Source organism: Pezoporus flaviventris, unplaced genomic scaffold (genome assembly GCF_033815535.1).
Source record: "Pezoporus flaviventris isolate CSIRO_AGI_PZ_B2104156 unplaced genomic scaffold, CSIRO_AGI_Pfla_v1 ptg000013l, whole genome shotgun sequence".
Taxonomy (NCBI): Eukaryota; Metazoa; Chordata; class Aves; order Psittaciformes; family Psittacidae; genus Pezoporus; species Pezoporus flaviventris.
This window is the reverse complement of record NW_026892561.1, coordinates 35341229-35365238: the sequence shown is the minus strand read 5'-3', so window position 1 is coordinate 35365238 and position 24010 is coordinate 35341229. Positions and strand designations below refer to the sequence as shown.

General features: G+C 43.6%; 2 protein-coding genes across 3 annotated transcripts in view; both read left to right on the top strand.

Annotated features, from left to right (window-relative positions):
* The window catches only part of LOC133268905 (arylacetamide deacetylase-like), a 47464-nt gene extending 38438 nt beyond the window's left edge, over positions 1 to 9026 (top strand). For both annotated transcript variants that reach the window (XM_061452715.1, XM_061452714.1), the window contains exons 2-5: positions 4844 to 5066; positions 5312 to 5381; positions 5712 to 5883; positions 7055 to 9026. In XM_061452715.1, coding sequence (XP_061308699.1) covers positions 4844 to 5066; positions 5312 to 5381; positions 5712 to 5883; positions 7055 to 7663 — 1074 coding nt within the window. In that variant the 3' untranslated portion in view covers positions 7664 to 9026. The remainder of the gene's footprint in view (positions 1 to 4843; positions 5067 to 5311; positions 5382 to 5711; positions 5884 to 7054) is intronic.
* A 10775-nt stretch (positions 9027 to 19801) lies between these two features.
* On the top strand, positions 19802 to 22519 carry SUCNR1 (succinate receptor 1). Its single transcript, XM_061452713.1, has one exon. It carries the CDS (start codon positions 20459 to 20461, stop codon positions 21404 to 21406), a length of 948 nt encoding a protein of 315 aa, XP_061308697.1. The 5' UTR covers positions 19802 to 20458; the 3' UTR covers positions 21407 to 22519.
* Positions 22520 to 24010: the final 1491 nt, after the last annotated feature.

The following is a 24010-nucleotide window of genomic DNA, read 5'->3' as shown; positions in this document are numbered from 1 at the left end:
GCGGCTGTGGGGGTCCAACCTAGAGACTAAGCTATGGAGACTGAGGCCTGTTGTTAATTGGTGATCTTCTGATCAAAGTTATACCAGCGCACTTAGTGTTGTTTATGCCTGTCCAAAGAATTGCACAGTGGCCTGAAATTAGACAAGTGCTCTTGTGTTATCACTGTCAGCTCTTAATTTTTTGAGTGTTTAACTAGAATATGTGCAAGAGCTGAGCACATTAAACTGAAAAGATATGTGCAAGTTAGTGTGAAATTTCTTCCAATTTTGCTGTAAACAAACTAGAAATCTAAGTTCTTAACTCTCTTTCAGCAAGTGAATTAGCAAATGACTTTCGACCTATCTGAAGTTGTATTCTTCCTACCTTTCTTTCATCTAAACCCCAAACCAACTAGGCTCTTTAGGAAAGACTGGCCACGCAGACAGGGAGGGGGTGTAGCTCTTTATGTCAATGATAGGCTGGAGAGTATGAAATTTTGCCTGGGGACAGGTGATGAGCCAACTGAGAGCTTGTGGGTTAAGGTCAGAGGGAAAACTGCAATGGGGGGCATTACTGGGAGGGTCTACTACAGGCCACCCGATCAGGATGACTGTGTGGATGAAGCCCTCTAAGACAGGTAGGAGTAGCCTCATGCTCACAGCCCCTTGTCCTCATGGGGGACTTCAACCACCCCGATATCTGGCCCGGCACAAGCAATCCCAGAGGTTCCTTGATTTTGTGGAAGACAACCTCCTCTTGCAAGTAATAGAGGAGCCAACAAGGAGAGGTGTCATGCTTGACCTTGTGCTCACTGACAGGGAGGAGCTGGTGGGGAATGTGACGCTCCAGGGCAGCCTGGTTGTAGTGATCATGAGATGGTGGAGTTCACGATCCTCATAGCAGTGAGAAGGGCGCGCAGCAAGCTCCCTGCTCTGGACTTCAGGAGAGCAGAATTTGGCCTCTTCAGGAACCTGCTTTGTAAGATTCCATGGGAAACAGCCCTAGAGGGCAGGGGGGCCCAAGACTGTTGATTGATATTCAAGGATCACCTGCTACAAGCTCAGGAGCATTGCATCTGACAAGAAAGAAATGGGGCAAGAAGTCCAGGAGGCCTTCTTGGATGGATAAGGAGCTGCTGGGAAAGCTCAGAAGGAAAAAAGAAGCTTATAGAAGGTGGAAGTGAGGACAGGCAGCCTGGGAAGAATACAGGGATGTTGCCTGGGAAGCTAGGGACCAGGTCAAGAAAGCTAAGGCTCAGTTAGAATTGAATCTGGCCAGGGATGTCAAGAATAAAAGGAAGGGCTTCTGTAGGTATGTCACTAACAAAAGACAGACTAGGAATAATGTGGGGCCTCTCTGGAGAGAAAAAAGAGAAGTGGCTACCCTGAATTTGGAGAAGGCTGAGGTTCTCAATGGCTTCTTTGACTCAGTCTTCCCTGGCAAGTGCTCCAACCACACCGCTCAAGTTTTGGAAGGCAGATGAAGGGACTGGGAGAATGAAGACCTTAGACCATAGGAGAGGATCAGGTTTAAGATCATCTTAAGAACTTGATGTGCACAAGTCCATGGGACCTGATGAAATCCACACATGGGTCCTGAGGAAGCTGGCGAATGAAGTTTCTAAGCCACTGTCCATCATATTTGAAAAATATGGCAGTCGGGTGAAGTTCCCAACAATTGGAAAAGGTATCTATAACACTCATTTTCAAGAAGGGGAAAATGGAAGACCCAGGAATCATAGAATCATAGAAGAGTTAGGGTTGGAAAGGACCTTAAGATCACCTAGTTCCAGCCCCTCTGCCATGAGCAGGGACTCCTCACACTAGACCATGTTGCCCAAGACTCCGTCCAGCTTGGCCTTGAACACTGCCAGGGATGGAGCATTTAACACTTCTTTGGGCAACCTGTTCCAATGCCTCACCACACTCACAGAAACTACAGACCAGTCAGTCTCACCTCTGTGCCAGGCACGATCAAGGAGCAGATTCTCCTGGAAACCATGGGAGGGCACATGAAAAACAACGAGGTGGCTGGTGACAGCCAACATGGCTTCACCAAAGGCAAACCATGCCTGATCAATCTGGTGGCCTTCTATGACAGGGCTATAGAACTGATGGATAGGGGCAAAGCAGCTGATGTCATCTACCTCTACTTGTGCAAAGCATTTAACACTGTTTGACATGACATCCTGGTCTCTAAACTGAAGAGGCATCAATCTGATGGATGAAGCACTTGGTGGACAAAGAATTGGCTGGATGGCAGCACATAGAGAGTTGTGGTCGATGGCTCAATGTACAGCTGGAGACCAGTAATGAGTGGCGTCCCTCAGGGATCGGTGTTGGGACCGGTCTTGTTCAACATCTTTGTTGGTGACATGGACAGTGGGATTGAGTGCGCCCTCAGCATGTTTGCCGATGACACCAAGCTGTGTGGTTTGTTTGATGCGCTGGAGGGAAGGGATGGGGTCCAGAAGGACCTCAACATGCTTTAGAGGTGGGGCAATGCAAACCTCATGAAGCTCAGCAATGTGAAGTGCAAGGTGCTGTACTTTAAGGAGGGTGCACGTGGAAGGAGTTCCTTATGTTGCTGGCATTTCATGTGGCTGAGATCATAGTCAATCTCTATGCTGGGTAATTTTTTGTTTAAAGAGGTATTCATGCCACCTTTCTCAGGATAGTAAATAATGACTTTGTTTTTCCTCCAGTCATTGTGAAATTATTTTTTTTTGTCTTTTTGTTGTCTATTACAGATGTTTGATGGTTCTAAAATACATTTCAAACATCTTAAAAGCAACGTGAGAACTAAGTTTGTTTAAACACAGTTTAATCCAATGTAAGAGGTAAAAAGGAGGGGGCATAGGCAGAGATATGTATGTATAAGCAACCACTGGTCACATGTTTACTCATCACAGTTCCCTGAAGGCAGCTGTAAGGAAATATGATGCCTCCTTTGGGGAGCTGCTGGTTTTGGAGGGAGTCATTTGGATCTGCATTTCTTGCACAGTCTGTAGCAAATGCAGTTGTAAATGTTTTCACCTGGGTTTGCTCTTGTGTACCAAAAAATCAGTGTAATGGAAGCCACACATTTTAAGAAGTTTTATGTTCATGATTTAAAATAGCCATTGATGGAAAGAGATTCTGAAATTCAATCTGTCTAAGTTGGTATGATGCCAGAGAGCTGAAGTTGATAAATATTACTCTTTGGAGCTTGCATTTCAGTTGTAGGTTTATTTGCTAGGGGGTTTGTTTTGTTTTGTTTTAATTTTATTTAGCATTTTAGAATAACTGTAATTTCATTTAGAACCATAGAATTTCATAATATATTTTTTTAAATGTGAATTTCAATGGAAACTGCTTTAACAGCATTAAAAGCTGTCAGGGTTCTGAACTCCCTGAACCACATTGCTTTTCTTCTGTTGAGGAATTTCTGTGCAGTCCATTGGGAAAGTTTTCCCTGTCCTCTGCATAGCTCTGCCTGGGGTGCTGATGATGCCCAGGACACTCAAGGACCCTCTGCTCCCTTCCCTTGAGGGACTGCACAGGGCTGGGGCTCCAGTGCTGCTCTGCAACTGCCCAACGTTTCTGTGAAAATGAATCTTTGTAAAAAGCTAACCCCATGGGTGTGTAAGACCTCCAGACTAAAGCACCTGTCAGGCAGACAGAGATCCTGGCTAGTGTCTTCACTATTTCCTCTCCTGGTGGATGCTGCTCCTGGCCCGGTGAGTCTCTCCAGGTGAGGGAATCACTGGGATCGTCCTTTGTTGGAGTCAGGCTGGAGCCAGAGTGGTTGACAGCAGTGATGCCACACCAGAGCTGTCCTTCTGCCTATTCATTCATCAGGGAACTGTCTCCCTGGCAGAGGGCTGCTGGGAATCAGAGCATCAGTGGCAGAGTTTTTCTCAGCTTTTATTGTGAAATATTAAACCAATGTAATGGAAGGACTGCATGACCCCGACAAAGCTTAATCCTCCTCAAGGATGATGGGAGCAGGTAACAGCTTCAGAAAGCATAGTGGTACATGTATTTTGTCTTATCTGCCGATGACGTGGAATGAGCAATAAACATGACTCTTGTTTTGCTATTCAGTAGGAGTACCTCTTCATTGGATAGAGAAATACAGAGGTGCGTAAGTAATGGAATTTTTACATGTAAGCTAAAGAAATGAAAGAGCTGGATCACAGTAAAATGGCAAAAATAGACTTCTGACTTTTTAACATCTCAAAGTTCATCATTCTTGTAATAATGAAAGGGTACTCATCCCTAAATGATGCTCTTTTGCTACTGGGATGGAACTGATCACTAAAAATTATTGCGCAGCTTGAAGTCAAATCGCTATATCCTTGTGTTTGTGCCACCAGTGCCCTTGACATCCTGAAAGTACTGGATGCTTTTGCTTCAGGAGTCAATCATGGGAGCAGCCATTATTTGGCTTTGTGTTCACTGTCTGGAAAGATGAAGAGGTCCAACTCATTGAGCAGACCCTTGTGCTGGGTAATTGAGAGGTTTCAGCTGATTCTGCTTTCTTCCACATCCCCTGTTGCGTCCTTGTTATCCTTTAAGCTTGTGCTGCCAGTCATTGTCTTAGCAATGAGAAGTGATGGTGTACCTGGGCTGCCTTCCAGCCACCGCTGCTGAGCTTCACATAGAAGTGATGGGAGACAGGGGAGCTGAACTGCTCAGGCTGGATGGTATGACAGCATGGGACAGTGGCTCCCCCAGGTCAGCAGCATTTGGCTTAGCGACTTGTACAGCAACTTTACAGGCTTGTGCAGAGTATCAAATGGCTTTAATCTCTGAGACTTCTAATCTGTGAGAGTACTAAGGCTGTTATTAACTTACTGTTTTCCTTTGTCTTGGGCTTTAGGCTGAGGTGGCTGAGTATCTGGGTCTGAAGAACTATATGGAAGTTTTGATACTGATCACAACTGCCGAATATGTCATGCCCATGTCTGATGAAAATGTCACTGTGACAGACACAGAGTTCAACAACATTACTGTCCGTCTGTACTTGCCCAGAAAGGCATCTGATGGGCTGAGGAGGGCAGTGGTTTACTTCCATGGTGGCGGATGGTGTGTAGGACAGGCAGGTAAGCTCTTCTTTGCCAGTACCAACGGTCCATATGTAAGATCTCAGCAGCCCATGTTAAATGTTGCCTTTTGTTTCATGGGAGCTGCCACAGAGTGGGTCAGGGAACTGGTGTTTCACCAGTCAAAAACAGGTGGAGATTTTGGAAAATCACCTGAAAGCTTCTGCAAAGAGGAATATGCTGCTGTATATGTGTCTGTTCTCAAATGGGCTGGAGTATATTCTAAGGGACTCATTTTATCTCAGGCATGAAACCCTACGATCGTCTGACAAGGCGGACTTCAGACATGTTAAATGCTGTCGTGGTATCAGTCAAGTAAGAGATTCTTGTTCTAGATGGGTTGAGGGTTCGGAATAAATTAATCTATTTCAATTAATTTTTTAATACCTTTTTTTGATCATGTCCTTTCTTGCTAGCTTTAAGTGTTTGTAAACAAAAGCTGTCAAGTTTGCAGTGGGTGAATTGTGGTTGGTGGTTATTTTGGATATCGCTTTGTGAAGCTGGATGGGTAAGAAAATATTTGAGATAGGTAGTTCCCATTTCTCTGGGCACAGAAAATAAACATTCACCAACTATGGCAGATGTTAGCAAGCATTTGTTCTTATTAATAGTGTGAAATAACAGACTTCTGTCTGCCTCTAACAGCTACAGGTTGGCACCTAAATATCATTTTCCCATCCAGTTTGAAGACGTGTATTCGGTAACAAAGTTCTTCCTCCAGAGCAGTGTCCTCTCCCAGTATGGAGTGGACCCAGATCGGGTCGGTGTTGCAGGAGACAGTGCAGGTGGCAACTTAGCTGCAGCTGTGGCACAGCAGGTAAATAATATAAAGGTGGTTTGTTAGCTCAAAATACTGTTTTTTTTCCTGTATTTTTTTTTTTTTTTTAATTCAGGAACACTTAGAAAAGGCTAAAAAAAGCCTCTGCAAGTGCACTTCCTAAATGGCTCTTGTTGTCCATGTATGTAGGATGACATGCAGCCTCCAGAGCTGTCAGTGAGGGCTCCAAGTTCCAGGGTGAGCAAATTTACTTGAGCCATTTAGCGGCATCAAAGCTACTTTGATGCCATGATATCCTCCAAAACTTTATACGCTAAAAAATGTCATCTGGCCCATAATTAGGGCATATATCACTCTGTCCTTAAGCACATTTCGACTGATTTAGGCATGTTTGTATTTTAGTAATTCGCCTCATACAGATGTAAATAGCAGGGGAAAAGAAAAAAAAAAGATATCTCTAAATAAATGTTCCGGTGTCACTTGATCACAGACAGTTCAATGCCGTCTGCACTCTTCTCTCAGCTTTATTAAATAAAGTCAGTGTGATGTTGTTGCTCTCTTGAGAAATCAGTCAGATTGTAATGAATCTCACTTGGAAAGGTTGTGAAATTGCCATGGACACTGAATGCAGAAGATGAGGGAGAAATTTATTAGTGAAGAGGAGAAAAGGATGATATATAAGAAATGTCACTGTTCAATTAATCACATTTTATTTTTCACATGTCTAAAATGCACAGAATTGTAGTTGTTTGAGTTCTAACACCTCTGACATCTCAGGGTTAAAAAAGCAAACAGATGGATAAGCTCTAAATTGTGTGAAATGATTAAAGGAGTCTTAGAAAGCAGCAATTTTTAAGCTGTAAGAAATTTTCTGTAATTATAGAAAAATCATTTGTTACTATCTCAGAAAGCATCGATGCATCAAAAAGTTTCTATGCTTCAAAAAATATTTCCTGAATATTATCATCCTTCAAAATAAGAAATAGAATTAAATTATGTTTGAGCATTTTTAATACAACATACTCTTGTAGGTGAATGCCTATGAATTCAGAATTTCTCTAAATTAATCTGCCTTAATAGTCTTACTGATAATCTTTTGTTTGTTGTAAAAAGTGCATGTTAATTCCTTACTTTTAAGATCTTCTGCCAGTGTGGGAGAACCAACACTTTTTAACTGACTTTTTGTATTTATTTCTATTTTCTTTTATAGCTGTTGGAGGACCCTGAAGTCAAAACTAAACTCAAAATCCAAGCTTTGCTTTACCCTGCTCTTCAAGCCCTTGATCTGAATTTGCCGTCTTACCAAGAAAATGAAAACAAGCCCATTTTATCCAAGTCACTTATGATCAGGTTCTGGAGTGAGTATTTCACTTCGGATTTGTCTCTCAGGGAAGCGATGACCTCCAACAGGCACGTCCCAGTTGAATCAAGCCACTTGTTTCAGTTTGTAAACTGGAGCAACTTACTGCCTGAGGAGATGAAGAAAGATCATGTCTACATTAGTCCCACCTACGGCAGCTCCAAGCTTGTCCAGAAGTACCCAGGGTTTCTGGATCCGAGGGGGTCCCCTCTGCTGGCAAGTGATGCCCAGCTACAGAAGCTGCCCCGCACCTACATCCTCACCTGCCAGCACGATGTCTTACGGGACGATGGATTCATGTATGCCAGGCGCCTCCAGACAGCAGGCGTTCCTGTCACACATGACCATGCCAAGGATGCCTTTCATGGGGCGATGATGTTTGTCTCATTTCCAGCTGAATTAGCTGTAGGGCACCGCCTGTTTAACAGATATATTGAGTGGTTAAATGAGAATCTATGAGCTGAAAATGTTGCTCCCCTATGCCTGGCTCACATTCAGTGGGTGTGATCTTAAGGTCCTTTCCTAGCCTAACTATTCTATGATTACATGATTAAGGAGAATAGGAGCTATGTGACTTCTGGGGCAATTGCTGTCTTCATTGTGTTGCCCTGAGGCATCTATATAGAAACATTTCTTCTCTAGCAGGAAAATCAGGCTGATTCGAACATGATTGTTCTTTCAGTGCTGTTGTCTGAGCTCAGAACTACATAAACTGCCCTGGGATTTATCTCCTGGCCAAGACAGAAGAGTTGGTGTGCCTGACCCCTCCTGTGCTTGTTTGAGCCCTAGGCTGATACAGTGTGTGGGACTTTGTGTCCTCTGTTAGCTGCTTCTTGTTTCTTCATATCACTGGCTTGTGTAAATTAGCCAGGTGACTGCACACACTGGGTACTTGGTGGCCACTTGCTCCCTGTCCCTTCCAGCATGCTCTCTAGTCCTGTGGGATGCACTAACGAGTCCCCACTGCTGCCACTGATGGGTGATGGGGTGAGCAGAAGTGCAGGGACCTGACTTCACAAAGTACAAGGCAGCCTGTGGAACCCTGTCCATCGCAGGAAGCCACTAGGTTTGTGCTGTTATTTTCCTCCAGCACTGCTCAAGGGAAGTGCTTGCTTGAAAACCAAGAGACATGGCTATAACACTGCCAATGTTTGGGAGTTTTTTTGTTGTTGTTCTGTTGGTGGTGTGGTTTGTTTTGGTTGGTTTTGTGTGTTTGGGTTTTTTTAAAAAACCAAGCATCTGTCTGTCTTGGTAGGTAATCACTTTCTTTAATCCCTGTACTAGAAGGAAGTAGTGTAACAAAACAGCACTGGATATTTATAAGATAAAGAGAGATGGTGAAGGTCCTAGCCTTTCTATAGCACTGCTGTGTGTTTTACGCTCTACTTATTTGATAATTTATGTATTATGTGTTCTAATTATCCTTAAAATTGTTTATCATTTTTTACATATGAATTTTTAAAAATAAAATTAGCTTAGCTTTATAGGCTTAGAAAAGAAACACAATTCAGTTGTCAGTCTTCAAACAACATCCTCTAAATCTTTTCTATATTAAATAAAAACCCTAAAATTTGAGTGATGAATGCATACATTGGTTGGTTATTGTTTTTCTTAAACTGATCAGAGCACACCACAAACATGCACATCTAGCATCCTGCTTTTTAATTTTGCATAAAGGATACCGAATCTTCAATAACTCTGGTTTTTTTTCTGAGTGTGCTTGCAGCCTGTTTAGGTAGAATGTGCATGGAGCAATTGCTATGTTTTTCTTCTTAATCTTTATGTTGAATATAAAAATTAAACTTGTCTTTGACAAAAAGTACATTGCATTGAAATCACTCAGTTACCCTGTTTGTCACAAAGGAGTAATAAACTGGCTTCAGTACATACAACAGCTATTGCAAACAACCAGGACCAAACACAGGGAGATGTTTTACTTCTGCTCTTACTGTTTATGTAAATACTTAGCAATGCTTGACTGTGGTTGCTGAAAGAACTTCTATCAACAAAAGGATGCTGAAAGTTGCTATCAGGATGGAGACTGGTGTGGAGCTGAGCCTGGCTTGCGAGGAGGGGCTGCACTAGGGTTTGCTGTTGCAGCAGGAATGTTATGCTTCTCTACTTCTGAATCCACCCTTGAAGCAAGTGAGTGCCTTACTGCCAGCATGCCAAGCATAAAATGTACCATGGGATTAAAAAGCAGCTTGCATAACCCCATGCAGAGAAGTGTAACATGTTTACACATCCCTTGGATGTGTCCATGATCATGCAAGCTCCCAGAATGTTTGGGAAGTTCTTTCTGATGATGCCTTCCCACCTTTTGCCCACAGGACTGGACTCTCATCTGCTGGCTGCAGACACCTCAACTGGAGTTTTATTTCTCCCTCATTTGGAACTAATTAACAGCATTTTAGTATGCCTAATGAAGTAGGGGCTTGGGATTTTGCTTCAGTAACTCCTTTGTTTTGACCTTCTATACAGTATTAGGGTTATGTCTGCAGAAATGGTCTCTGGGTGTTGGGTATTTTCAATGCTATAAGTGCTAGTGGAATGAACCGAGTTGGCCATTAGTTGCTATAAGTGATCCTTTCTCTGAGTCTTACAGGCAGCTTTATTCTTCAATATAAATGGCAGGAAAAACTGTAAGAGAACATTTAGAGAAGACAGTTACTTTGTCAGAAGGGTACATGCACAAAGCTGGGATATAAATGCAGGCATCTCTCAGTGGGTTACGCTGCTGTCACTGATGTTGACTTTGATTGTTTTCCTTCCCTGCAGTCTGGGACATTGCTGATGGAAAGGCACTTGGCCTGAAGTGCTGGGGAGAGCTCACCCATCACTCAGTTGGTGACAAGGAGTGGTGTGACAAGCAGGAGAGTGGTTGTTCCAGCAGACTGAAGAGCTGGGCATGAGCTGGTCGGGCAATCCAGGTGGCCCAAAAGCATTGTGGGAGCCTGTGTGGGATCCACCATGCCCTGCGCAGAGGAAGCTTTTCCTACCTTTGGCAGGAAGCCATCCCAGCGGGAGCAAACCTGTGAGACCCTCCTTGTCCATGCTGCCGCCGCCATGGCGTTTCCTCTGTTGCAGCTCCGCCACCGGGTACCGCAGGGATATAGGGAGCCCCCAACGCTGTGAGGGCATCAGGGTGTCCGTCAGAGGGCACTGCTGGCGGCCGCCCTCGCACCCCGAGCAGGGCTGCTGGTCCTTCCTGCCCTCCCCTGAGGCAGGCGTAGCGCTGAGTGTGCGTGCAGCTCCCGGCAGAGCCTGCAGAGGGCTTCGGGCGTGGTTCCCTCGTTTCCTTCGTGTCTTCGGACCTGCCCTTACGGATGGAGCTGGGAGGGTTTAGAAGGGTGCTAGGCTTGCTGATAGGATGGTTGTTGGCCAAAAGGGAGCCTGGCGAGGAGGTGAAGCCACATTTTAAGGGTAGATACTTAAATTGGTGGAGAATCTGACCTAGCAGGCAGGTATTGAGGAGATAAAGCAGTGAAGATGCTGGCAGTGAGAGAAACAGGGTGAAAAGATGTCTCTAAAAATGATCTTTCTTACATGTTGAAAAGTTTATACATGTAAGGTTGTGGAAAAATTTGTTCTAAACAAAAATGTTAACAGCACTACCACCTTCCCCCTGCATGTTTTTATCAGACTCTGCTTGGAACAAGAAGTAAATATCTTTTAACCACCAGCACCTTAATATGGATTCATGATTGATTAGACTGCATATGCTTTTGGTCAGGTTCCTCAAATAGACTTTTTGAGTTGGAAATGCTTGGTGAGGCACAAAATGAGACAGTGAAAACTGTAACGTCAGCGTCTCTTGCAGGAGAGGCTGAAGACGCAGTAAGGAACTCATTTATACAGAGCAGAAAACAGAAAAAGCCACCCCAAGGGAAAGCTTTGTTCTGTCTCTGGAATTAAGTTTGGTGTTTGATAGTAAAAGACAAAGCTCAGCCTTGCCATCATGGTGGTGTGGCTTAGCCAGCAGCTTTGGGGGAGGCTGCACTAGCGGGCATGCTTTAGCTCTGCCCTGCCACCACTGAACTTCTCCTGCCAAACCTTCTCAGGGCTCCTGTCCCTCCTGCCTGGCACACCGTGCTCTCGTGCCCTGCCTGCACCAATCCTTTGCTGGAAGTCCCAGGGCTAAGTCTTGCCCTGCCAGTGCGTGCTTGGGTGCAGCATCAGCCTCTTGCTGGCAGCTCCTCTGTTTCTTTCCTTCTTGGGGGGCACAGACTATTCTCATTTGGAGTTTGCAGAGGAGCCAGCTCCAGATGCAGCGATCAAACTCTCTGATGCCCCAGCATGCTGGGTGGCTGTTTTTAGACCCTCCAGTTCCCCTGTCACCTGTATAAAACATGATACAGTGGTAGGTGTATACAGAGAAAATGAAATTCACACTTACAAGTGAGTAGAGGGGGAAATAAAGCATCCTCACCTATTAAGGTTTCCCTCTTTAACAGTTTGTTAAGAGTTCTTAACTTTTTGATGAAGTACTGTACTTTTGGTTTTTCTGGTATTTGTTATTGATAAGCTTTCTGGAAGGCAATGTAATTAGAGGTGCCAGCTTGTGTGACTAAGAGAGCTTTGCTGAGTCTCTGGCCTCAAAATAATCAAGGTTTAAAAAAATTGTGCTCAGAAACAAAATGAATCTATGCAATATCCATAGGGATGTTAAACTGGGACAAATAATGTAAACCCACTGAAATTACATTAAGAATATTTTAACTATAATAATGACAAGAAATTTTTGAAATCTTTTTTCTTTGAAATACTTGTGCCTTGCTGCACACTTCTCAAGGGAGAGTATGTTTCAGGTTAGATGAGCATGACCTGCCCTCCCTCCCTGGCTCTGCAGCTTTCGTGTCCCCAGTGTTGGTGAACCCTATTATGTCAGAGCAGATGCCTTCTGCGGGGCACTGCAGGTACTCTCCCTTCCTGGCCTTAGCCCCAGTGATGTGCTGGATGGTGAGACCTTCCTATCACCACAGTGCCTACCCACGCAGGCAGAGGGTACTGGGTTGGGCAGGATCTGGGGGTTGTCAGGTCAGAGGTGTGTGGGTCCCCATTGTACTGAGCTCTCCCAGTCGTCCCATCATCATCAAAGCTGAAAAAAAGAAGCCCAAACCCCAAAAGATGCATTTAACACCCTTATTTCAACCTCAGTTGTTGGGTATACTTGACACAAGTCCACTAATTGTGACTAGAAAGTGCTGAGGTGGAGTTAGTTATTAATTACCTATGAAGAGTGCTCATATGCCCTGAGACACTGTGCAGACAGACTTAACGCTTGGCGCTGCCACACTGACTTGCCTGTGCCTACCTGCTTGAGTTGCCAAACACAGACCAGCAGCAAGGGCCGGCATGTCTTTGGAGGTTGATGTGTTTATTGCTCTGTCACCAGTTATTTGAAGCTTTAATGCAGTGTAAAAGAATAAATGTTCCCATTTATTCGGCCTCTTTTTATCCTTCAGTGCAACAGTAGCTGCCTGAATGAAAAGAATTTTTAAAAGCTATTAAATGAGAAGCCAATGTTATTTATTAGCTACATGTGGAATTTTAAAGCAGCTTCTGTAATGCTTAAATATTAGCTGATTTGTTGGCCTTGTCTTCAGAGAAAAGCTAGAATAGCTTTTTTTATATCCTGGATATTAATGGGGTTAATATTTGCCAACATTATAGTACATCACAATGAAGGGGGATGGTATTTTTAGTAGCTGGACCATGCTTATTTCTCCCGTTTAAAAATAATCATGGTGGTATTCAGACTTCCACTGATGTGTACCATGACCTTGTATTTAACTACTACTGGGCTTCTTCACCAGGCCTCCGCAGCTAGTTCTATTTTATTAAAAAAAAACAACAAAACAACTCACTTACAAGAAACTGATATATTTTATGTATACTGTTTTGTGGATGCCCCATCATTGCAAGTGTTCAAGGTCAGGTTGGATGGGTCTTTAAGCATCCAAGTCTAGTGGAAGATTAGCTGGTCTTTTGAGAGCAGGAGGAGGAAGCTGCTGGGGTGAAGTTTGCATGCAGCAGCTGAGAGCAATGAAGGCCCCTTCCTCCTCTTCCTGGAAGGTTTGGGTTGAAAAAAGGACTTTATAGCTCTGGGTGAGCAAAAGAAATTTATGTATTGGACTTATGAAACATACAATATTAATGAAGATCTATTCCTCCTAGGGAAAAATTGAATAATTGAAGCAATTTCATGTCTTTCCTCATTTTCAGGCCCTGCATATAATTAGTACAATTCCAAATAACAGATGGCAAAAGTGCTAAGGGGAGCAATTGTCTATGAGATGTGTATTATGGAGACACTTTATGCAAATAACACCCTGCGTGCAGCCATTACACTGCAGGCTTGCTCAGATACTGCCATCATAAAAGCAGAATTGTGGGCAGATGACACACAGGTGTGAGCAGATTCATTTGCGGTTTGACTGCTCTTTGTACGTGCTTCTTGTTTGCACACAGCAGTTCCTAAAAGCCAGGTCTCTTGCTCAGCATCACCCAGCTCAGCTGAGGGTGGTGCAGGTGCTGGTCTGTGGGGCTGACAGACCCGTAGATGCTCAGCCCTTCTCCCACCCTCTGTCTCCACATCCCCCTTAGCACAACCCCTCTCTCCTTCCTCAGGCTTCTAATCACTGTGATGCTGCAATTTTTTTCTGGCTCTTCAAGCCTGCCATTTGCTCCTCCAACATCCTGCATTGTAGTAATTTTAGGAGTTGGGGAGCACCCTACCAATATCCCCTAATTAATGAGGTAGGAAGTACTGTGACCCCTTCCTCACAGTAAGCTAAAAGCATAAAGAGCACAGATGCATTTTTCTGGCAGGGAGCCGGTGAAGGAGCATCCCACTGCAAACACAATGACTTCGGCCTGGGGACTGAAGCAGGGGAGAAACAGGTCACACCTATTCTGGAGCACAAGGAAACCAGGTACTGGGTTAATATAAACAAGCCCTGGACAGACAAAAGAAAACATTAATTCTATCCCTTCTTTGTACCAGGGGTAGAAACAGTATTAAGCTATCATATTTAGAGTGACCAGCGGCAAAGCCTTTGCCCAACACTGGATTGTGTAAAGCAGCAGCATGTGCTGCTGACCCATTTGCACTATAGTTGTCATCGCAGAGTTCTCCCCTACTGGTTCATGGTGTCCAGGGCAAGGTATTAATTTCACCTAGCAACAATTCAAAACCTAAAAGAATATTCTCATGTTCTATTTTGCTCACAGGGATGAATCCTGAGTGGGGATAAATATCCTCTGTTTATCCCTAAAGGGGATAACCCTGTAGGCTCTGCAGGAAAGGTACCACATTTCACTCAAGGTCAACCTTAATGACTCATTCTAATCGGTCAAATGCAAATACATCATAACAAACGGTTAAATATGCATGACTCATTTAATAGGTCTCAGTCTAATATAAACTGACAAATGGGTATTTAATGACAACAAATGTGTCTGACTCCAGTTGCATTTCTTCTTTAAAGCTTGCTAAAGAACCCAATGAATTTAACAGTATGACGTTAATTTACAACCAGATCCTGTCTTTATTTCCCACTCTAAATGCACAGTTTTTGCAAACTTGCTTCAAATTGTCTGGGAGCTGCAGACTTAATTATGGGTAGCACCATTTGGACAGTTTGCCTGAGAAATACTATAGATATCTACCAAAGCAGTGTGAAGAAGTTCTGTCATCATTAGGGACTGTTTTTTTGAATGGACAGTAGTCGCATTAGGCTGTTTCTCAGTGGAAATATTTATACTGGCTATGTTCCTTGAAAGACTAGCTGACTGTAATAAAAAATGTTATTGGGGTGCTGGAGGGATGAGGCTTCCCAGTTCTGGAGTGAATTTCACTCCTGCCAAGTCACTATGGACATGAACCCAGGATCAGCAAATTGTGCACAGTGGCCAAGGCCGCCTACTACTGCTTCTGTCCCCACTGGCTCTACCAGTGTGCTTGCTGTTGCATGGGGGCTCTCCACAGGATGCTGCAGCTTGCACCTGAGCAGAACCTCTCCTGCTTGACCAGCCTTGAATGCATTCTTAGACTCTTTTAATGTACCCTTAGCCATTTAAGAAAGTCTCATTTTAGTCTCTTCTTTACTGTGAGCTTTCTGCACATATGTATTAAATTATTTCATGGCATTTCGTCACCCATAAAACCCACTTCTTCCGTCACCAGTCATGTACTGCGCAATGGGTACACTTTACAATACAGTGTTAATATTATTCCATTTTGGATTTTTTATGGCATGTATCACAATATTGATGCAGAAATGAAGTAGTTGCTGCTTCCAGTTTCCATATAGCTCTATGTGCATTGATAGCGGTCCCTCCCACTGTAAACAGACATGGAGATGATCGCCCTGTTAAAGCTCAAGCCAAGTTACTGCTGATCCTAGTAAAGAAACTGAAATCCCTCCAGAAGCTGGCACAAAATATATGCAGACCTAGAAGGCTTATTTTGAGCATAATGGAAACCCCTATCTATCCCTCTGTTTGATTTCATGCCTTCAGTTGAGTTTAGCTGTCAGAGGGTTACAGTTGTGTAGCAAAACCTGCAGCTCTGAGCAGGTGGCAGCTACTCCTTCCCATTTCATCCTGCCGTTACCATGATAAGACAGAATGATGGTAGCTCCTAGTTCCTGTAAAACCAGGCAGCTGCTTCACGGGCAGCATCCGCATGGCCCACAGCACTTCTAAACTAATGAGCAGTTTCAACATCTGTTTGTTTTCTAATTTATCTGTTTAAAATTTTAATTTCTTTGGGGTGGTAAAATTCAGAAACTTACATAATTCTTCTATAATTCACCAAGGCAAGGTACTGCTGAACACACACTTGTGCTGATTGTTGTCAAAATTTGGGGGACTGAAAGCAAATGTGTCATTTAGCAGTTTATTTTATTTAGCTTTTTTCTAGCTCATGATATTTTTTCTGCAGCCATCTGCATATGACCTGTAGCTTCTTTCTCTTTTATACATGCTTTAAAAATGAGGCATGCCAATTCTGGGTTGTCATCTGCTGTCACCAGGGCTTCTACTGCAACCCCTGTAGCTCCTCTCCTGCCTGAAGAAGCCTTGCCCTCAAGTGCACAAGCTGTACAAGGGGCTAACCCAGCAGGGAACAGCTTTTTTAGATGTGCTGAAAACATCATAACTTATCTCCAGTTTGTTTGTCCCCTATGAGGGATGCAGCGGTGGATGGGTGCTATAACGACGTATGGTGTTGCCAGGAGCCACTCACCAGCTCGCAGCAGTGCTGGCGCTGCCTGTGTGTTCCAGATGTCACATGTGATCTAACTGCTGCACAATTGGCCTGGTTTTGCTTGGATCGAATGAAGCAATTAGATGTCAGCATACATGCGTGTGTTGCAAATGCATGGCCATCTGCTCAGGTGCAACAGTAGCTGGCTTGGTGTCTGCTGGTGATTCTGAGCAAGCTGCCATTATCGGGTGAATAAAGCAGGTTGGGCTTCTTTACCAAAATGGCAATTGACAAGCCCCCCAAATGCTGGCATTTTATTTTTCCTGCAAAGTAGGCCTAGCAAGTGTAAATACAGCCCCACAGCCTGCATCCAGAGTGAACTGTTTTTCCTGTAACAGGCTGAAAAGGGCTCTGTTCCTTACATGATCCAGGAAGGAAAAACTGATCATTTTGTCTTCAGTCATAACGTATAGGGACAGGTCACACAGCAGCTTTTTGGCTTGCAACCTCACTTAGAGCATGCTTCTGCACAGCAATAAATATTAAATTGAAGTATATGAAAGCTTACATTGCACAGTGCATGATTTTCTTTAAAATCAGCCCTGGACTCAAGCCTGCCCTGTAGCAGTGAAAATCCCAGATGAGGAACATCTTGTGTGTGTCCGCCACACAGCCATCAACTCGTGTTCCACCCAAAACATGGCTGAGATTGCTCACCTGCTCGTTTCTATCCAAGAAAACTGCAGCACCCTCATTTTCTTGTGCAACAGTTGGCACTTTCAGGACCCCCAGGCTGGGCATGCCTTGCCTCAAGAAGCTGATACCTGATCTTTTATGGAGTTCCCTGTGGCTTCTGAACAGTGAAAGACAGTAGTCCAGGTAAAAATATAACCAAAACTGTGCATAAAAATGCCACTCTGTAATTTGAGACCAAGAAGCAATTTTTAAGCTGATGTAAGCTGATTCAGGTGAATTAGTTGCAGTGGAACAGTCTTTTTGCAACAGCAGCATCTCAGAGTTAAAACATGATAATATTACATAGCAATGATGAAGAAACCAGCATCTTTGAAGTGTTAAGATGTTAATATGAAAAGTAAGTGCTGCTCTTTAGCACTCCGCTTTAACATATTTAATATGTTGGTTTAATTGATTTGCTAACTATAGAACGTCACTGAGTAGCTGCATCTGTTGCACTCTGAAACTAATAGGAGAGATTCTTCTGTGGCTGAAGAAGACTGGATGTAATCGGGAGTGAGCCACCAGCTTTGCCCTCCTGAAGCCTCTGGGAATATCTCAAAACATGGGATGGAGGGCAGTGCCTGCTCCCTCCTCACACCTCTGGGAAGATACCTGCCTTGATGGCTGCTGCAGCCTGCACAAGGTAAGGGCTTTGCACCCTGCTGACTTGGCAGGGTGGGAGGTGGGGGTCTCTGGCTGCTGGCCCAGGGCTTGCTGAGAGATCTGCGTGTTGTCCAGACCCAAGTGTTTCACCCAAGGTTCGGCAGATGCTCCCAGCACAGAGCTGCAGCGTCCACCCATCCTCCCCGAGCAGTTTCCAAACAGGTCTCTGCAAAGGGGAAGTATTTGTTTGCTTCTGCCCTTGACTCAGCATATATTTTGCAGTACCTTCCTCCCACAAAAACTGCCTCCGTGTCCTCGTCAGCCAAACAAATCGCTCCTCTGCCTTGACTCATTAATGATTGAATCATATGCAAACTAGGTTAGACGGCAATACTGTGCTGTGCTCCAGGGACCCCGGCCTTGTTCTCACCAAGGCATGTCTGAGGAGTGCTGATGGAGAGCCAGCGCCCAGCCCTGGGGATGGTAAGGTGTCTTTGTGCGTGGGAGCAGGCTCTTGAACAGCAGCTTCTCAGGAAGAATCTGCTGTTCCTCTAGGAGGACCATTTTGAATGAACCCTTTAATTGTTTTACCCTGACCACTTTCTTTCAAATTGATTCATCAGTCTTTTTCCAACAACTACCTAAGTCAATGTACCTGTCAATACAGTAATTTTACATTATTTGTATTTAAAGTGCTAATGTTAGAGCAGTTTTAGTTTTCTAGAACTAAAATCTCGCTAAAATAATGAGTTTCCTCTCAAGAGCCTAAGCAGCCAGGGTTAGGCTATGTGCTGCTTGTGAGCTTATCCAACCAGAGTGAGCCTGCACAGCTATATCCTTTTTGTCTCCTCTGGTACATGGTGTAAGTGTAGATATTTGGTGGATGTAACTTTATAATGCTGTACTTTATTCTGTCTTATGGTCTACCTTTAAAATAAAATATAGTACTTTGAGAGCAGAGACATGTTAACAAATTATAGACATCAGAACAACTTTGAAAATACTTAATAACATGATTTGTGGAGACTGTCTTTGGTAGATTTTGTGGCAGTCATGTTGCTGCCCTGTCAGAGCTTAGACTTAGCTTGATTTCAGTTTTAATCCATACCCCATTTTTCTAACGTTTTCTTTTCCACTGCTTTCTAATCGTTTTGCTAATATTTTCACCAAAGGCTGATGCTAAAAGCTTGCTTTATTTTCCAGTTTCCCTGCAGGTGGGTGCCAGTGTCTTTGCCTGAGGAGGCAGAAGAGGGAGCATTTTAGATCTTTTTCTATTTCTTTCCCTGTAGCATGAAAGCATTTTTTTAACCAACCTTTAGAAAGAAAGCAAAACTTGTCCTCAGGCAAACTCACACTTCGTGCAGCTTCCTAGAAAGCTTTGCTCCTTGAAGAATACTGATTGCACTACTCACTTCCAAGCTGGAAGGAGGAGCTCTTTGTCTGAAGCCAAAAAGAAAACAAAATAGTAGCGCAGGAGGGGTGGCCGTGGTGCTGGCAGCCTTGCCGGCAGCTTTCCCACCTGAAAACAGCCATGCATTTGCCAGCCCGGCGCTCAGCATTGTCCCTGCAGGGAACAGTTTCTCTTCCTCTGGCTGCTATGTGGGTTGGCTTGGGGCACTCCACCATACAAAGGCTGAGGGCTTAGCAGAAGGGGATGAGCTGTGTGATTCAAGAAATCATGCATGGTGCTCTCATTGCATAGGAGGCAATAACATAAATGGCTTAAAGTTTGTGAATTTGGCTTCAAAGACATTTTATTCTGAGCTTGGCTGTGCTGTCCTCTTGACTACAGTTGCTTTCAAATCAACAAGGATTCAGTCATAACTGAACCTTCCCTTCCTGAAAGGCATTTTGTAGAAAACAGAAGAGACTTGTAAAACCCCAGGAACAGAAATGTCCTGTGTCTGCAGCAATGGCTTGGAAGTGGACTGCTGTGACGCACAGGGTACGCGCTTCATCCTCAGTGCTTTCTGTGCAATTCTGGTTTCTGCGCAATTGCTGGTGCTGTATACGAGCAAAGCTGCACAAAGTGCTTGATGAATGCTTCGATAATTTGCTAAACACATTCTCTCCTGACTTCCTAATGAATTATGCGTAATGCTGTTAAGAGTGTGGCTTTTTTGCTGCTTATGATTTCATCCTTTATCAGTCTTGAAAGTGGACTTCTGCTTTAGTGATAAGTGTTAGTGATAGTGATAAGGGAAGACTACAGGACCAGAGTTGAGTAACAGAGAGGCAGATGACTTCCAGCAAGGGCTGTGACAGGGCTCATTTGCTTATAGTCACAAAGTGACTTAATGACTCAGAACAGAAACCAGGAGGTCTGGTCCGTACTTTGTGGCAAGTGGTGAGAGGCAAGTTTCACTTTCCCAGCTTCTGCTACTGCTGAGGATTTGGCCAAGTGGTAGTTGGTATGTTGTAGCAGATGCCTTCATGTGATGCTTTTACTTCAAACTCCCCACACAGGGTTTTGTTTGGGCAAGTTTTCATCTTACTTTGTAACTCTGGTCAGTTGCTGAAAATACAAATCTTGTGTGCAAAACAGATATTCATCAAGTTCAAGTATCTACTTACCATATAAGCTGCAAGGAAACAGCATACTATCTTCACCTGTTACAGCAACAATATAAAAATAACTATGCAATGATCTCTTACTAATTTCTGGTGGTTGTTTTGTTTTTTCTCTTTTAACTTTCCAGGCTATGAATGAGACAAGTGACTGTTTGATGATGAACAGAGTCCTAGAAAAGTATTATCTTTCTACCATGTACAGCCTTGAATTCATTTTAGGCTTCATTGGAAACACCGTTGTTGTGTTTGGCTATATTTTCTGCCTGAAAAACTGGAAAAGTGGCAACATCTACCTATTCAATTTATCATTGTCAGATTTATTATTTCTGTGTACTCTCCCAATTCTTGTGAACAGCTACTCCAGAGATCAGTGGATAAAGGACCACATCTTGTGCCACAGCAACCGATTCCTGTTACATGCAAACCTGTACGGCAGCATCCTTTTCCTCACTCTTATCAGTATTGACCGATACATGCTGATAAAACACCCTTTCAGAGAACATCCTCTACAGAAGAGGAAAATGGCCCTTATTGTGTCCGCTGCCATATGGATCGGAGTGATACTGGAACTGCTGCCGCTGATGTATTTCCTGGAGGCTACAACGTCTGCCGATAATTACAAGTGTCTTGATTATGCAAGCTCTGGAGATCCTGTGAAAAACCTCATCTATAGCATGTTTCTGACTGTCTTTGGATTCCTTATCCCTCTCTTGATCATGTGCTGCTTCTATGTGAAGATGGTTCTTTTTCTTAAAAACAGGAGTGAGCAACTCAGTTCCTTCCTGACACTTGAAAAACCTCTCACTTTAGTCATCCTCACAGTGGTTATCTTCTCATTGCTCTTTACTCCCTATCATGTAATGCGCAATGTCCGACTTGCTTCCCGAATACCAGCCTTGAATGTCTCTGTGTGCACGCAGGGCGTCATCAATGCCATTTATGTCATCACAAGACCTATTGCATTTTTAAATAGTGCCATTAATCCTGTTTTTTATTTCTTAATGGGGGACCACTTCAGAGAGATGTTGATGGCAAAAATAAGGCAGCTCTTGAGCAGATTGACAGCCACTGGCAAATGAATGAGTAAGGAGACCTCTTGTAGTGGGAGACAGTGGAGAGGAAACTCTCTTAGGGGCAGAATTCACCAGTGTACAGTGCCTTTTCATATTTTTTTTTTTTTAGATAACTTTATGCTATAGAACATTTGTGAGCTGAGTGTGTTTCTCTGAATGCACTTGTTATTGTACAGGGGACCTCCTTTTGCTAATCTGATTCTAGCAAATGAGAAGTGATGCTTACATCAGTACAGCAGGAAACCATGCTTTCATAGCAGGATACCTTGTGGCCTGTTTACACTGTAAATAAAAGATCATCAAGGTTGCTCTTAGACAGAAAATAATGTTTGCAAACTCTGCATCTCCTGGGAGGTTTACCTTTCAGAATAACTAACTGGGACAATTTACATTCCCAGCTGATTTGGCAAGGGTTGGCATCTCGGATGTGGCCAAAAAGGAGGGCATGCAAAGGGATGGGTGGAACACTCTGTCAGTATTTCAGAATGGGGTCAGTGAGTAGGTTGCTATTTTTGTTTGTAACAAGTACAAGGAGTGCAGAAAGCTGTAATGTTCAGCTGCTGGTCCTACAACCATTTCATGGAAGCTCTGAGACAGCATAGACGTGTGTGTAGACAGGTTCTTTCACACTTTGATATTAAAGCTAGATTCAGCTTGCAGAAATGAAAATAAGAAAATCTATCAGTTTAGTTCTTAATTGAGATTTGATTAATATATCACTGGGACAACAGTAATTTTGGCAGTCACTTTTCAAAGTATAAACTTATTTAACTTTAGTGTAATTATCTCCAAGTGTGAGCAGAACGTATAGCTTGCAGCAGACTTTGGACCTTGCAGTTCTAACCTTATTAAGGGTTCCAATAATGAAAAGGGGCTCATAAGGAGCCAGTTCTCTGTCTAACATCCCTGCATGATTGACTGACCTGACTTCAACTATGAAGCATGCAGAGATGGGTGAAGTAATCAGCTTGTACAAGCTTGGGCTGGGGAAGGACCTCCTGAGAGTGGACACTGGGCTGGGCAGAGTATGGGCAGCAGTGCAGGCAGGGCAGGGGCACCCCCTCCTCCCCCTGCCTTTCAGCAGGCACTGGAGGAGCCCCTGGTGAAGCACAAGGCAAGCCCTGCTCCGTTTAGCATGGAGAAAGGACCACTCATCATGTCTCATCAGAGACAACTTTAGTTCTGCTTTCTGATGTGTCGTTAGCCTGCAACACGCTTTACTGTGTCAGTGACACCTCCCTGCCTGACCAAAACCTGTGCATCTTGTCTAAAAAAAAAAAACAAAAAGCCTCCTTTGTATTGAGTGGTTTGTTTTATCTGCTGTTCTCTAATGTCCATTGAATTGAAGCCTTTTTCCTCTTAACAGTAAGACCCTGGAAAATCTGATCAAAAGTACTTACTTGGCTCTAGTTGAGGGGTAAAGTAGCTGCTTCCCTCTGAAAGTATTTAGCAGCGATACCTATGTCAGTGTTGATCTGGGGTTCCATAGTTCCATAATGGGTGCTGGTTGCTATGCCCAGGCACCCATGGGGGTTCCATGGGGATTCGCCTGAGCTCAGGGTAATGCTGCTGCTGATCCTGGTAATACAGCGGGAAGAATTTTGCTGTTGCATCACAAGAGTGTTTCCAGCACAATTCCCTGAGAAGTTTGCCATGGCTGCCTGCTAAAGCCACCACTTCATGGCTGCTGGCAGCAGTTCCTGCACTGGAACAGCAAGGATGAGGGGCTGGAAACAGCAGCCACCCTGCACCAGTGGGGAGAGGACATCAGGGAGTGACAACCAGAGTTTTGACCAGAAAGAAATGTGTGTAAATCCTGATGTTCTCCCCTCTGTTTGCTTTGTAACAAATCTTTACGCATAAATCACTAAATTACTCTCTGTCAATGGTGGAAAAAAGATCTATCATGTTATGGCAGCGTGGTGTGGGGCAGATAAGGCTGCAACTGGCATTATAAATACCTCCTGGTTTTGTAAGGACCTTTGTATGTAACAACAAGAGGCAATTATTCAGCTGAGTGTGACATTGCACATGTTCATCCCAATACAGAGGAAGCCAAGGGCAGAATTTCCAAAAGCAAGTTGAATATTCCCATTTTAAAGTTGGTGTCTAATGCACTAAAGAGGAATTTTGCTTCACAGAAAGTACCATACAACAATAAATATTAAGCTGAAACACCTTCAGCAGACTCCTCTTCACCTTTTGCAGTGGACAGAACAGGACTTTTCAAAGAAATTTTTAGTTTCTAAAACTAAAGTAATTTGGGGCTTTCCTGTATCATATCAGTGGCTTCTTCTTCTTGTGAATGGCCTTATATGGTGCATAAAGGGAGTTTTTGTTTTTGTTAAATATGTTCACAGTCCCATAGAAGTGGAAAGGCCATGTACACTCCACCAGGCCATATTGTCTTACTTTTTTTTTGCCATGTTAGAGATTTGCAGTTTTCAGCTCCTGCATCTGACTATTTGCTTTGACTGTTGCCAGCCACCTTGGGCTTGAGAGAGAATGTGAAAGAGAAATTTTACATTTTTAACACAAATGTACTTTGTGTTTAGCCTGATTTGTTATGTGTTTCATGTAGGAATCTGCCAAATGAAATGCAATGCCTAT

Coding starts and splice junctions, on each gene's coding strand:
- SUCNR1 (XM_061452713.1), top strand. CDS start 20,459: ATGAATGAGACAAGTGACTGTTTGATGATGAACAGAGTCCTAGAAAAG.